The sequence below is a fragment of the Sorex araneus genome, chromosome 2, assembly GCF_027595985.1.
Source record: "Sorex araneus isolate mSorAra2 chromosome 2, mSorAra2.pri, whole genome shotgun sequence".
In the NCBI taxonomy this organism is placed as follows: Eukaryota; Metazoa; Chordata; class Mammalia; order Eulipotyphla; family Soricidae; genus Sorex; species Sorex araneus.
In genome coordinates, this window is record NC_073303.1 from 134,303,132 (window position 1) to 134,319,403 (window position 16,272).

Consider the following 16,272-nt stretch of genomic DNA (forward strand, 5'->3'; position numbering starts at 1 on the left):
CAATATCTTTAATATAGTATATTTATAGGAATGCATAACTTGTGAGATGTACATTTTGAAGTTTCATCCATAACTTACAACATTTACTGTAATAATAACAAGACAGTAGGTCATCACTTTACATTACACATGAGTGATTTTGACTTTCAAATAAAATATTTACAAGCTACCTTTATAAAACAACATGTGCATACAAAATGAATAACTGCAGAAAATTTTTAAAAAATAAGACAACCAAAAAAAAAAACCCAAAAAGATACACTTAAGGCAGACCAGCAAGACACTGAAATAATTAAGGCTGTGGAATTCTTCTGCACCTTGAAAATATAGAGCTATTTATCAATACTGTGGAGTGATTTTAAATCAATTATTACAAGCCTGATGGAAGTACGTATTATATGTATACGTGTAATGGTCCCTATGGGGAAACCTGTCCACTTATGAATAAGGCCTTTGATCTAAATGGCCAGAGAAGCCCACTTCAAACTCTCAAAATGACTTAGGGAGAAGGAAGAAGGTGTCAGTAAAAATCAAGAGGTGCTAGTACAGTATGTAAACCAACTACTAATTCAGATATAGAGATACTAATGACTCCAGGTAAAGGAGATGACTGGAATAATGATTCCATTACATTTCAGGCTTTGCTCATTTGTTTCTATGGACTTCAAAAGAGAGTAAATTGGTTCCCATATGTGTAGATTCGTTCTCCACAAGTTAGTCCTAATGGTTTTGAATGGCCCTAACTGGTTATCCAGTAAAAAAAAAAAATTGGACCCACCTGGGCTGTCTTCAAATGGATAGATTTCTGCATATGAGCAAGAACATATACATACATATTATACACTATATACATGTACAGATGTACATATATCCATATTTTCCAACAGTTTGCACTTTGATCACTATGTTCTCTGACTAGGATCTCACTCTGAAGAGTAAGTATATTTCTTTTATTTTTTTTTCACAGTCTTAACATGTCTCCTAAATGCTATGTTTACTCACCATCCCCATAGAATAGGCTAAAGTTTGGCAGAAACAGAAAGCACCAGGGTCTAACCAAACAGAGATGATAGATATGGCTTAAGTTAGAAGATGTATGTTCTGTTTAACTTCAAATTCATAATCAGAGCCGGTGAGATCAAGGCAACAGCCCCAGTACTCGAGGATGTGAGTTCATAATGGAAATTAGGCATGGGAGGAACTGTTAAACTAGCTATTCCTGACCTAGCATATTAGCTTGCTTAAATATAGTCCCAGAAGTCAGGACTCTGAGGAGTATCTGGACTCGTTCCACCACTGTCCCTTTCTCAGCTATCTCCATCATTTAAAATAACTTTATACGAAGCAATGTGAACCTTCAACATCTGCATAAAAACTAAATCTGACTACATTTTAAAATTTCCTAGCAAACAAGCTGACAGGGAAATAGCTTACAAGTATTAATATTAGCTTCCTGTAAATGTCTCTTAAGGATTAAACATTGTCTTAAGAAATTGCTCTTGCTTCTCCCTATATACCAAAAATGAGGAAAAATGCTTTTCATAGAAAATATGGCCTATGATATTTCTGAATTCTACTGTTTCTGTATAAATTTATCACATGAATAATGTTTTATATTAAAAATGTCTAGTGCTATGGACACTTTTTAGCCCTTTTTAACCCTCTAAAATTAACAAAACAATGCAGTGCCTTTCTTTTAAGAAAATAAATAATAACCTGGTTGCTTCCCTTTTCTTGCTGGGGTATGTGTGAGCGTCATTACTCTATTGCAAATGATTTATAGACTTTAAATAGTTAATAAAAAAAAAAAAACGTGGTGTGAATGAATTCCCTGAAAGCACCCCTACTGTGTTTGCCAAACACAGACACCACAGATACACTTTACAGGGGAAAAAGGAATTGATACACTCCACATTTCTCAAAGCTAAACAGGATGTGGTGAGCTAGCATGTTTGCCAAACTACGGAGACCTTCCCTTCTCTATCAAATTTATGGGATGAAGTTTTAGTGACCACATTTAGCTTATAAGATGGTTGCTCCCTTATAGTCTCACAAATCTAAATGTCTGCACTTTACCACACAGGTAAGCAAAAAGTGAAAATGAGCTCACAGGCACTGAATAACAGATACTCAGCAAACACTCCCAAAATATCTCGTCATCTACAAACCATGCAGGGGAGGCCCCCTCCTCAAACTAACGTTTCCATTCTTTCTACTCCCACCCAAACATTCAATTGGTCTCTTATAAGAGATGCCTGTGAGACTCTGAAAATTTGTTTTATCAGAAGATATTTTCTTCCCATTACTGCCTTCCCATGAGAAAAGTGCCTGCTTGGGTTCATTTCAGTAAATTTTACCTGGGCATGAAGCTTGAGAAGGGAGATGTCATTTTACTTTGGAGGGAATCTAATTGGGGGGTAGGTGGAGGGAGGGAGGGCACACACTAGCTCATGTTCTGGGCTTTCCCCTGGCTCTGTGCTCAGGAATAATCCTGGAGGGTTCAGGGACTGTATGGAGTTCTAGGGGTTGAATCCAGGTCTGCTGCATGCAAGACAAGCACCCTGCCTATTGTCCTATCCCTCCAGCCCCTTTGGAGGGCATTTTACCTTTTGTGTCTGCCACCAAAAATACTGGAGAAAACAGGTTTTTGACATAAGACTCCAACAGCTCTCCTAACCTTTGTCTGTAGACAAGTTTTTTAGTGATTGAAATTACAGGCAAAGACCAAATAACATTTAGACATAGAGCACTGAGTACCCCCAATTTAGATACTTTTATGAAATTTTAATCTCATGAGTTTGCAAATGGTATCAAAAGACACAAATATTGAAAAAACTTGGAATGTTCAAAGTTATCATCAATAAAATCTTTAGCACTGGCAGTGTGTAGCACTTTAAAAAATCAAAGATTTTCTAGATATCATCATTAAATTCCTATGAGATTAATGTCCTCTCTTTCCCCCGACTCTCATTTTACCAATGGAGACATTTGGAGCAGGAAAAAACAGACTTTTTGTAAGAAAGAAGGAAGCAGGAATAGCCGAGGCTGAAACTCAAGAATTTCAGCCTAATGGGCTCACCCTATATTCAGATGTTTAAACGATATTTTAAAATAAAGGGGGTAAATGCTGCGATATCGATAAACCTAAGTACAATGAGCTTCTTTATTCCCTATCTTCCCCTCTGAAAGGCACTACTATTTATAAAGACTGAAAACCACAAGGCGGTGAAGCCAGCTTTCCTCTTCTTGATCAGCTCCTCAGGAGAGTCAGAGATCCAAAGGGTGTTACCAACAGTACAATTTCTGAAAAACATTCCCACTTCTGGCTGTAAGCAGAAATTAGTCTACTTAATTTTAAACAAATATAAAAGATGCAATAAACCATTAGACCTTTCATGTCCCTCATCTTTTCAGTCTTTCTTACAAATCAAGACGGCACCCTGTTGCATGAATGTTTGTGCGGTCAGAGGCGCTGAGATCAGGAACTTGGAAGAAATGTGTTTCATGGAGGACCAAGGCTCTCTCTGGCTCTTGGCAAAGGTAGAGAGCCCTGTGATCTCCTTTTATTGATCATGGTACCTCTAAATGTCGCAATACAGTGATGTCACCAAAGGCATCAAAAGAAGTTACAGGAAGAACATTGAGACAGCGGAAACATATTGTTTCCTTGTACCAGTAGGCCTGTAGCCTGGGGGAGGGGGGGAAGATACAGAACTGAACCAGAAAAGATACAAAACCAGAACTGAAACCTTTCTTGGGCTACAGGCACCTGGATTTACATCCCAAAGACTAGGCTGGGCTGCCACCTGAAATCTACACTTCAAATACAAACTGGGCAGGCACCTGGAATCTATATCCCAAAGACTAGGCTGGGCCAGAACCTGCATTTTGCAATCTCAAAGGTCAGGCCTGGCTAACACCGAAGATCTGCATGTCAAAGACCAGCCAGGCTTCTGTGAGAAAAGGAAAACTGCTCTTTTCAATATACTGAAATTATTTTTCTGAAGACAGCTTTAAGGGGGAAAATGTTCAGCTTCATCCAAACCGGTCAAGACATACGAGAAATCTCGCTCATTTTCATGGGTCCCTATGTTCCTGTCCATAGTACAGTACAGTATATATAGGCTCGCCCTGGTAGCTCAGTCCAGCCCCAACAGCACCCTCCCCCCCAAACTCAAAGCAATGAGTATAAGACAAGCAAGACACTTGTGACTTTAGCCAACATTTATTCTTCCCATTTCAGCTAGAAGTTCACTCACTAATTCCTAGTTAAGTTCTGATTTCAAAACCTATCAGAATTCTGATAGAAGTAGACTATGTTCTTTGTCACCTCTATAACCAAGGAATAAATATTTCTGCCAAAACAGGTATAAGAAAGTGGTCAGTGATATTTCATCCCTCACAGCAGTGGCCCCCAGAGCAAACTTAAGGACATATCCAGCTTCTCCTGGGCTTCCTGGTTACGTCCCACTTACTATGGAGACTTCTGGAGCCAGAACTGTCTTATTTCTATTGGGAGGGATGAGGGGCTCTGCAGATCAGGAGCCTCTCTATTAGTACTTCTCCATTATCAAACTATATAAAATATACCCCCTTTCTCTTGGGGCCTCTATAAACTCATTCTACTCTAATGATTGTACTTTGGCTCCAGTTAATTAAATCGTACGAGTTTTCACTGTGATGTCCTCCACTCGACTGTCTCTTCACTTCCCCAGGTGTGAAACCTGGGAGAGATTCATTCCTGCAACTTCCACCTGGGGACCATCTCAGTTGAGCAGTGAAAGCTTTGGCTCTAACATTCCATGGGTTGCATTTGCCATGAGACTTTTCACTGTGCCCTCCTTGCATCACATGTGCTGAATCCTCAGCTCTCTCCCTCTTAAGCAAAAACTGTGGCATACAGGAAATCTCAAAAGGACTCCGGAGGGGGTCTATTTGTCACTCATAGTAAACAGAGTGGAACTTGCCAAGCCAGGCAGAGGGATACTGGAACTTTTCAGCACCTGCAGTCTCTCCCACCACTGTCCGGGGGACCAGACTTTATTCTTTTATGATCTATCATCATGAAGACACATTTACTAAAAGAGTTTTCATAAAATATGTTTTCAAACCCAATCACAAACAACTTTGTAATTGTATTTCACTGTGGTCCAAAAAAAAAAATGTCTCCAAACTGTTAAACATTATATCCTATGGCATTTGTATATACAGGTAAATTTTAATAAAGACCAGAAAAAGATCACCTCAGATGCCTACGGCTACTGGAAAACTCAGAAACAAATACAGTCGGAGTCAGTTTCCAAGCATTTGGTTCATCCTAAAAACATGAAGTGTTATCTAGTCTTATTGCTTGTACTTTCTATTACTTTGTTCATCTCTTGTCTTGGATGGGATGGGGTGGAAGGTGGATGAGGAGGCTGACTTTAAGAGATATGGAAAAGCATGAGGAGTATTTTTAATTCTACACTTTCTTTACAGGAGTTAGAGGTTTGTTGTGTTAAAATTCAGGTTAAGTTTCCATCATTGTTTTTTCATTTAGATAGTCTTACAGTGCTACTTATCCATCACTAGCCTTCTACTTGGAATTCATGCTACATACGTGTAACGATCTCAACCCTATGATAGGAGAGAAGCACCACCATTGAACATGATTTGAACAAACACTCAAATTCTATTTTCAAAATAGCATTTGAATGACATATTCTAAATGACACATTCTAAATGACATATTCTAATTTCAAAACATATTCTTGGGGGAAAAGCTGGGTCATGTCAAACACAAAGACAAAAACTCTTCTTCAAAATTGAAAAAAAGAGAAAAGCAAACATAAAATTTCCGGGTCTAATTTTTTTTCTCCACTAACAGAAAAAAAGGGCAGTTCATAATTATCTTGTATGGAGAATATACACCAGAAACCAGTGTTGGCCTCAAAGTACAACTAGTCCTTTCAGTTCTGGGAAGTACCAACAGTTGAGTGGTGATGTGTATTGCGATTACACTTAAAACTCAATGCTCCATTAGAGCAATGGATCAGATTTTACTCCATGGCTTCACAAAGGACTTGGGACCAAGCCTTTAAAAGGCATATATGGCTGCCTCCTTTTGGTAATAACCCCTTAGCTTCCATCAGGGGTTAGAAATAAAGCAAGCCAACTTTCTGAGAACAGCATTTAACAGCTGCAGACAAAATCAGAAAGTGTGATTCCATTGTTCATAAGGACCAGTGGGAAAGGTTTCAATTTGCCCTTTGTAGGAAACTTATTTTCATTGTATATTTCACAACAGTGTAGACATAAAAATAGCCCCCATTGCTGTGACTTTTGGGAGATTTATTCCTGGCAGTACTTCTGCCATAAGTACTTTGAGCTGCCAATGAATTTGGGGGTAACATTTCATCTACAGAACCTCTGTGAAATATGACCAAGAGAAAAATCTTGTTCACAGATTGTAAAAGGTATCCTTGCTTTTTCCCTTAATGCACAGGTTCTGGTAAAAGATTTCTATACAAGGTTTATAAAATGCTCTAAAAAACTTGTCTTCTAATTGTGCTTCGTCAAAACAATGCAATGCTTCAGGAAATAAAGGACTGTCTTAACTGGAGCACATGATTGATTTCATACATCTATATCTATATATATATTATAAAACTCTGAAACCTGAAGGGGATATATTTACTGTATGTGAATCCATATGCTATTAAGAAACTATAGCGAAGGAATCTAAACCAGAATCCTTGCGACCATGGCATTTCTGATAAGTAGAGCTTCCTTCCTGACTCCGCCAAGGCTGTGTATGCTCCCTGCTGAGGGCTGCAGCCCGCACCCCGCTCCATTCCTGGAATGCGCAATGGAAACCTTCCAACAGCTCCTAGTCCCGTTGAACTTGCCCATATTCCTACCCTTCCCATGATTCTTCACCTGTCTCTTAAATGACTCCAGAGAGGCCCCAGACTCAGGTGACTTCGCGTTGGTCCAGACCCTGAATAAACATCGAGGAGATGTAAGACGTCCACTCCTCAATGTGGGGGAACGCGTGGAGTGACGGGATGAGCAGAAGGACACCCCGTTCACGCAGTCCGCCTTGGTTCACTGCGCTTGGCCACGAGGGCGGCTACGTGGCCTGGCTCACCCGGTTGATGATGTAACTCTTGACGTTGGGGACAGGCCGCACGTCGTTCTGGTGCCGGCGGCGCTCAATAAAGCATGCCAGGCGGGAGGTGTCCAGGGGGATCTTGGAGTAGCTGCCGCTGTGCGGCTGCAGCCAGGGATGCTGCAGGCAGGTGGAGGCCGTGGGCCGCCGGCGGAAGTCTTCCTGCAGGATGACGTTGATGAAGTCCCTGGCCGCGTTGCTCACGCCACAGAAGTACTCGTGGGGGAAACTGAAGTCCACCCGGCAAACGTTGAGGCATGTCTCCTCTTTGCTTTCATCCAGGAATGGGGAGACCCCACTCAGCATGACGTATGTCAGGACCCCGATGCTCCAGATGTCCGTGCCCAGGGAAACTGGGATGCCTTGGATCACTTCGGGGGCGGCAAACTCGGGGTTCCCCAGCAGGTGGTGGATGTGGAAGTGACCTGAGATCTGGACTGCATCCTCCAAGTCGATGAGCTTCACCCGTGGCACCGGGATCCGGAGGTCAATGAGCAGATTCTCCGGCTGTGGAGAGCAAGGTTGGAGTGGGGTGGGGAGAAAAGGGTGGGTTCAGACCTGGGCTTCAGCTGTCTGCACACCTCATCAGCCTGCCAACTATGCTCCTCTTTTTGTTTGTAAAAATTGGAGGAGAGCACACTGGCAGCACGAAGGGCCCTCTGTGCAAGAATCACCCTTAGCAGTGCTCGGGGACCACATGCAGTGCCAAGGATTCTAACTAGTGTCGCCATCTCATGCAAGCCAAATGCCTTACCTCCTGTACTACGTCTCCAACCCTACATACACTTCTGTGTCTTTTAATATTTTTGGTGTGTGTGTGTATATGTGTGTGTGTGGGGGGTGTTATGGAGGGGGCACACCCAGCAGTACTCAGGACTTAGTTCTGGTTCTGAACTCAGGGTTCAGGGGACCATATATGGTATCGGGGATTCAATAAGGGTCATAGCTAATACGGCCACCTGCAAGGCAAATGCCTTCCCTCTGTACTGTATCTCCAGTCCTTGCTTGGGTCCTGAACCATGTGATGCTGTGGTAGAGGCCTGGGGCTCCTCCCAGCTCTGTTCTTGGCATGTTCCTGTTGTGATGTTCCAGAGAACCGTGCTTTGCCAGGGACTTAATCCTGGGTGCCTGCATGCAGAGCATGTGCTCCCATCCTTTTAGCTATTTCCCCAGCCCTCACCTAGTCTTTGAAGTCCCTTGTGTAGGGAAAATTCCTGATGCAATCTGATCAGAAGTTTCAAAACATGTGCAGTGCCCATAATTTGCTGGGGACCAGTAGGGCTCCACCTCGGGGTGCCTGGGTGGGCAGGATATGGTACTGGGGATCCAACTCAAGGCCTCAAACATGCAAGGCATGTGCTTGGCCAGTAAGCTATCTCCCCAAACTGGGAAGGCTCTCCCTCCTCACCTTTATGTCCAGGTGAGCAACCCTGCAGTTGTGAAGGTACTGCAATGCTTCCATGAGGTCTCGGATATAGAAAGCGACTTTTTCCTCCATTAGCTCATCATGATTCATTAGATAGTCTAAGAGCCGGCCATCATCCATCCTGAAAGGCAGAGCAGATGTGGTGGTTTTTTTTTAAAAAAAAATTTTAAAATTTAACCACAGTAAGATACACAATTACAAAGTTCATGATTGGGTTTCAGCCATATGATGTTCCAACACCCATCCCTTAACCAGTGTACATTTCCCATCACCAATGCCACCAGTTTCCCTCCCCACAATCCTACCACCTGCCTCTGTGTCAGGCACTTTTTCTTCTTCTCTCTCTATTTCTCTGTTTCCCTCCTCCCCCCTCCTTTTGGGCCTTATAGTTTGCAGTGCAGATACTGAAAGTTTATCAGGTATATCCCTTCATCGACTTTCAGCACTCAGTTCCTGTCCAAAATAATCATTTTCAATTATTACTGTCATACTTGTCCCTTCTCTATCCTAACTGACTTCCACCCTCCAGACATTCTTGTGGAAAGCTTCCAACCACTGACCAGAGCATGTATGTTTTGGAAGAAACAGAAATAATGCACAAGTCTGAAAGATCCCAAAGATCTCTGTTCCTCCAGCTCCCCAAGGAAAACTAATGTTGTCACATATGCATTTGGGTTGGACCCCCAACAGGAGTACAATGTTCAGAACTAAAACTAACCAGCAAATAAACTCATAGATGTGAACATGCTTCAAAGAAAGAAATCTCGGGCTGGAGAGATAGCACAGCGGGTAGGGTGTTTGCCTTGCACGCGGCCGACCCGGGTTCAAATCCCAGCATCCCATATGGTCCCCTGAGCATGGCCAGGGGTAATTCCTGAGTGCAGAGCCAGGAGTAACCCCTGTGCATTGCCAGGTGTGACCCAAAAAAAGCAAAAAAAAAAAAAGAAAGAAATCTCTCTGCTTTTATTAAAGATATATTATATTGAGTTAAGCTTTTCATTTCTTTGTTGGTGGTTATCTGCAGACTACATTTTTATTAGGGTACTACAATCCTGACTTGCAGGGCTGTCAGGAGTACACCCTGTGACAGGGGACTGGGAAATCCAACTGTAGAGCTTGCAAGTAAAGTGCCTTACCGCTGAGCCACATCTTCAGTTAGCTTTTTTGGTTTCGTTTGGGGGCCACACCTGGTGGTGCTCAGAGCTTATTCCTGACTCTGTGATGTGGGATCACTCCTGACCATGCTCAAAGGATCTTATGCAGTGCCAGCTGTATGTCAGCTGTATGTAAGACAAGTACCTTTCCTCTCTCTCGGTCAACTTTCAAAATTACTTACCAGGACTAAAGACCCTATTAGGAAATCAAAATGCACAGCAGAGGAAGTTTTCTCCAAGTCAGAGATAGTAGCAAGGTGTCACTAAACGGGACCTGGGTGTTATCACCTCCCCCCAACTTCAAACTGTACTACAAAGCAATAGTAATTAAAGCAGTATGGTATAGGAAGAGAAACAGACTCACAGAACAATGGAGCAGAGTTGAATATTCTGATACAGACTCTCCAGTATATGATCACTTAATCTTTGATAAAGGAGCAAGAAATGTGAATTGGAGCAAGGAAAAGCCTCTTCAACAAGTGGTGTTGGTAAAACTGAACAACTACATGCAAAAAAAATGAATTCAGACCTCTGTCTAATACCAAGCACAAAAGTCAGATCAAAATGGATTAAAGACCTCAATATCAGACTTGAATCCATAAAATACATAGAGAAAAATGTAGGCAGAACCTTCCATAATATTGAAGCTAAGGGATCTTCAAGGATGAAACACCAAGAAAGTGAAAAGAAATGTAAACAAATGACTACATTAAATGAAGAAACTTCTGCACCTCGAAATAAACAGTGACCAAATTACAGAGAGAACCACAGAATGGGAAAAATTATTTACCCACTATCCATCAGATAGGGGCTTAATATCCAGGATATGTAAGACACTGGTAGAACTTAGCAAGAAAAACCCTCCAATCCCATCAAAAAATGAGGAGAAGAAATGAACAGAAACTTCCTAAAAAATACAAATGGCCAAAAGGCACAAGAAAAAATCCTCTACATCACTAATCATCATGGAGATGAAAATCAAAACAACAATGAAGCTGGCACACCACAGAAACTGGCACACATCAAAAAGAACAAGAACAACCAGTCCTGGTGCAGATGGGGGGATAAATAAATTCTCATTCATTGTTGGTGGGAATGCTGACTGGTCCAGCCTTTTTGGAAAATAATGACATTAATCCAAAAAACTAGAAATTGAGCTCCCATATAACCCAGCAATACCACTTCTGAGAATATATTCTAGGGATGCAAAAAAGTAAAATAGAAATGAGACCTGCACTTGTATGGTTATTGCAACATTGTTCACAATAGCCAGAATCTGGAAACAACCCGACTGCCTGAGAACAGAGGGCTGGTTAAAGAAAATTTGGTACATCTACACAGTGTACTAAGCAGCTGTTAGGAAATATGAAGTTATGGAATTTGCTTATAAGTAGATGGATATGAAGAGTATCATGCTAAGTGAAATGAGTCAGAAAGAGAGGGACAGACATAGAATAACTGCACTCATTTGTGGAATATAAATTACCATAATATGAGACTAACACCTAAGGAAAGTAGATACAAGGCCCAGGAAGATCGCTTCGCAGTTTAGAAGCCTACCTCATGTGCTAGGGAAAAGGCAGCTGGAATAGAGAAAGGACCACTAAGTCAATGATTGTTGGAGGGATCGCTTGGGATGGGAAATATGTGCTGAAAGTAGATAAAGAACCAAACATGATGGCCTCTCAGTATCTGTATCGCAAACCATAATGCCAAAAAGTAGAGAGTAAGAAGGAGGGTGGGATGGGATGGGAGTGGTGGAAGGTATACTGGGGACATTGGTAGTGGAGAATGGGCACTGGTGGATTGATGGGTGTTCGATCATTGTATGACTGAAACTAAAACATGAAAGTTTTGTAACCGTATCTCATGGTGATTCAATAAAATTTTTAAAAATAAAATAAATAATAAATGGGATCAGAGGCTATAAGCAGTCCCATGAGGGTTGTGCAGGAATGTTTTTGTCCTTTTTTTATTAAGACATTACTATTTACAAAATTGTTCATAACAGAGATACTTCAGGCATACCATGTTCCAATACCAGGCCCACCACCTTCTCTCTACCAATGCCCCCAGGTTCCCTCCCACCTTCCAGCCTACCCCCTTCATCATCATCATCATCATCATCATTCTGTTGATCGTCGAATTTCTCAAGCGGTCTCAGTAACGTCTCCATTTGTCCTAGCCCTGAGATTTTAGAAGCCTCTCTTTACTCATCCTTCCCAATGGTGCCGCATTGGAGGCTCTTTCAGGGTCAGGGAATGAGACCCATCATTGTTACTGGTTTTGGCATATGAAACTGCCACGGGGAGCTTGCCAGGCTCTCCCATGCGGCCAGGTTCTCCCTTCCTAGGCTCTCCCCTAGGCAGGTATATAACAAATTAATTTCATATTACTTGTTCCAACAAAACTTGGAAGAATGGAAAATGGAATTATCAGAAAATAAATCAATAAAAGTCAATTGATGATGACAGACTGCTATGTTTTTAAACAATCTTAATCTGTTAGAGGGCGACCATATGCACCACTTGTGAGTACCATCTTGTGGGATCTCCTTTGTATTTATTTTTTTTTTGGTCTTTCTATTTTCAATATTCTATTTCTCTTGTTGTATTTGTCATTTTGAGTCTAATGTGTCTTGGACTTTTCCTAGTTGGGTCTATTTTTGCTGGGACTCTTTGGGCCTCTTGGATCTCAGTGCCTATATTCCTCAGCTGTGTGAAATGCTTTGTCTCCCAGTCATGTCAGCCAGAAGCAAGCCTTGCCTACAGTGGTTGAGCAGCAAGCAGAAGAACATGTTTTTGTTCATTTTTCATTGAAAAAAATATGGGAGACAGGCAAAGTTCATTCTTGGCCCTTTTCTGAATACTATGCAACTGTCCAATCTTTCCAGACTACAACTGAGAACACAGTTCAAGGAGACAGACAGACCCAGTTAGAACCCTGGTTGGGTCTCTTATAGGCTGGGGAGTGGGGAGCAAGCCATTTGAACTCCTGTTTCAGAACTGTGGAGATGGCTCAAAGGTTAGTGCACATCCTTTCCTTGTGGGATGTCCATGTTCAATCTCTATGGTCCTAACACAGGAGTGGTCCCAGAGCACCATGTAGGGAGTATTCCCTCAATACTGCTGGGTGTGGCCTCAAACTGCCACATCCCTACTAAATAAAACATCATGTTTCATTTTCTTCCTCTTGAAGATGGGAATCACAACAATCCCTGCTTCATTATGAGATTTGTGCCAGGACCCAGTAAGGCCAAGGAGGTGTTTCACCCTGACTGTGAGTGCCCAAGCAGCTGCAGAGCTAGACTATTCTTTGTCTTGATATCTCTTGAGATTTGAAGCTGTGAAGTTGGGCCATTTATAGGCTGGAGGCGTGGGGGTTGGGTGTGGCTGTTGGGTTCCCAGCAGTACAGGGGCAGGGTGGGGGAAAGCTGCCCACCTCCACACTGAGAAGGACCCCGTGTTTTCAGCCCAAAGATCAGTGAATCTGGGAGTACTGTTGGCTTGGTGTCTCTTCTGAGATAGCCCTGAAGCTGGGAAGCTGGGTTGTTTATATGCGGGAGAATACTAACAAACTCAAAGGAAGAAAACGGACTGTTTCATAACTAGCATGTATGGTAGCAGGTCTTCTTGACCTCCTGTAGAAACAACTCCTTCCATGTCATACACACCACACACACTCTGACAGGGAAGAGAAACTGAGTTGGAAGAGTTGGAAGCTAGCATCTGACAACCGTCTCCTTGGTTCCCAGGCAGAGGTTGAGTAAAAACACAAATTACCAACAAGAACATCAAGTCACGACACACAAAGAGATCAAAGAAACTAGACTTCAGAGCAACACAAACATTATTTGGGGGGACATTGACACCTGTCTTGGAAGAACAGAACCCTCTGCCAGGAATGCTGCTTACAACCTCATCTCATTCCTGCCAGGGAAGGAGCCACCGAGGCCACTCACAAGGGGCCACAAGGACAGCCTTTCCCCAGAGCATCCAAGTCTTGTCAGGCGAGCTCAGCCCTAGTGGGGACCTCAGACCTGTATCTCTGTTCCTCCCCCGGCCCAGGTTCTAGTCACAGCTGACCCACAGGGAGTGATTTGTCAACGTTTGATTAGCTAGTTTCATCCATTATTTATCTAGGTTCTCCTGCCACATCTCTGAGGTGCCAAGAACTTCACAGATGAGGTCCCCAAGGGACATAAAACTAAGCTCACTGCCCCAAACCACAGGGTGTTTCTTAGAGCCCAGCTTCTCTTCTCTGCCTCACCCCTGCAAGGCAATGGCTGCATCACTGAGCTCCAAGTGTCCATTTTCTCCATTCTACAACTTCTTTCCCTTCTACTACAGCCTGGGGACCCATTCCTTTCCTTGCAGGGCTAATTAGCACATCTGAAGGTAAAGTCAGTGCATGTGTGTACCATGGGTGGTTCACACTTGAATGTAGTTTAGTGAACAGAAGTTGCAACACTGTAACACATCAATGAGTTAAGGAATGCAAGTGTCAAAACATTTTATTGCAAAGTGCAATAATAGTTGCAACAGCTCACTGTCAACAGAATATGCCTCTAGATTTAAGAAGGTCCTAACCAATGGGATTAAGCTCTGAAAGACCAGGAGAGTGTTAAGTTCAAAGTGAAAACAATATACCATATACAGTTCAGTATCCCCCCAAAATGGGTAATATTAATAGTACTGCTCCAGGATCGATCTTCTTGTTTCTTTTTTGTTATTTACTTATTTACTTTTTGGAGTGGTGCTCATGAGATCTGGAGATCCCTCCTAGGCTGCTGGGTTAACTGGACAGAAGTTCAATGGGAAGATCTGAGTATACTTGCCTGATGGTGCCCAGGGAATATCTGGTTGCTGAGAATCAAACTGGGATCAGCCCAGGCAAGGCATGATACTGAACTGCTTTACTAGCTCCCTGGCCCCTCCTCTTGTGTGTTTTTCTCTTTTTTTCTTTTCAATTAAAAAGTGTAATCGAAGATGTTTGCACTTGGTTTTCATCATAAATAAATGTAAGGTAAGTTACTGCGCTAAGACCTTGGTCCCAATGCACACCTAGACCAACAAGGACGCAGGAGTCAGGCTGAATGGCAGCTGTGAGTGGACATGCTTCTCTTGTGAACTTGCCCATGGACAGTCTCACAGCTCTGCCTTCCAGGCCTTATCCCTCATCTTTACTCATCTGAGAGCCTTTCATGAGGGTGCTGTTCTCTTTGACCGTTTAGATTGCTCTGAACCACCACCAAGCGGGCCTCCTTCATGGCCTGGGTAACGGAGGTGAGAGCGTGGGCCTGTTGCTCTGAGCAAGGGCCAAGGCAATGGGGCCAAGTAGAGGGGCGAGTTGAAGGCTGCCTGATTCCCTCAACAGTCTGGAATGGATGGAGTGTTTTGTAGGAAAGATCCCAGTAATCAGGAATTTCCTGGGCATCTGGCTGGGTATGCCAATTGCAGGGAACAAATGCACAAACCCCTTTTTAATTTTGGCTCCACCCCAGCCCAGGGTTGACCAATGCTTCGAAACTCCTGGCCAGGTTGAGTCCACTGCAGGACAGAGAGAAGCACGATTCAGGCCCTACTTCTCCTGTGCTGCATTTCAGGACGCTCCTCACTCCCAGCCTTCTCATCTATAGAGTGGGGGTGTATTGCGTATAGGTTGGAGGGGCAAGTACTGGGCACATACAAGCGCGTGGGGAAGATGCTGCCCCCTCAGTTGCGGGCACTCTTTTGAGAGCCGCTCCCAGTACTTACAGCTCCAGGATGAGGATGTAGGATGTGGGGGACTCGTAGGTGTCATGGAGAGTGATGTACTGGGGGTGCTGCAGGTGCTGTAGGAGTGCTGCCTCGTGGGCAGCCTGCTCCTTCTTCTTCATTTTCTTGCTGATGAATTTCACTGCCACGTCCTTGCGTGTGGCTTTGTGCACGCACTTCTTCACGATGGAGAAGCGGCCTCTGGAAAGCATGAGAGAGCACCGTCAGCCAGGGCCCTCCACCCACCCGGCCTCCCTGGGCTCACAGATGTGAGTATCCTCGTGGCGCACACATAGAGACCTTTTACTGCAACCTGATGTTCCTGTCTTCTCAAATGACAAGGCTGGAAAGTAGAAGGCCATTTCTCCTCCCTGAGCATCCTGGGGTTCTCTGAGACGCCAAGAGTGAACTATCACTTTTCGTCAACAGAGTTCCATATTATCTTGTGCATCAAGAACAGGTTGAGTTTTATTTACTAAGTAAAGTGCATTTTTGTAAACATTTAAGGAGTGTGGGGCCAGAGCAAGAGTATAGCAGGTAGGGCACTTGCCTTGCATGCAGCAAGTGGGCTTCATCACTGGCATCGCGTGTGGTCCCCTGAGCCCCCCAGGAGAAGTCTTTGAACCAGGAGTAAGCCCTGAGCACCACTGGGTGTGAATCCAAAGGCAAGAAAGAAAGAAAGAAAGAAAGAAAGAAAGAAAGAAAGAAAGAAAGAAAGAAAGAAAGAAAGAAAGAAAGAAAGGAAGGAAGGAAGGAAGGAAGGAAGGAAGGAAGGAAGGAAGGAAG

General features: G+C 43.2%; 1 protein-coding gene across 16 annotated transcripts in view; it reads right to left on the bottom strand.

Moving 5' to 3' along the window:
* The window catches only part of KALRN (kalirin RhoGEF kinase), an 809,955-nt gene continuing 793,683 nt past the window's right edge, over nt 1-16,272 (bottom strand). For all 16 annotated transcript variants that reach the window (XM_055128078.1, XM_055128085.1, XM_055128081.1 and 13 more), the window contains 3 exons: nt 15,487-15,687; nt 8,559-8,697; nt 1-7,657 (listed from right to left, as the gene is read on the bottom strand). In XM_055128078.1, coding sequence (XP_054984053.1) covers nt 7,112-7,657; nt 8,559-8,697; nt 15,487-15,687 — 886 coding nt within the window. In that variant the 3' untranslated portion in view covers nt 1-7,111. The remainder of the gene's footprint in view (nt 7,658-8,558; nt 8,698-15,486; nt 15,688-16,272) is intronic.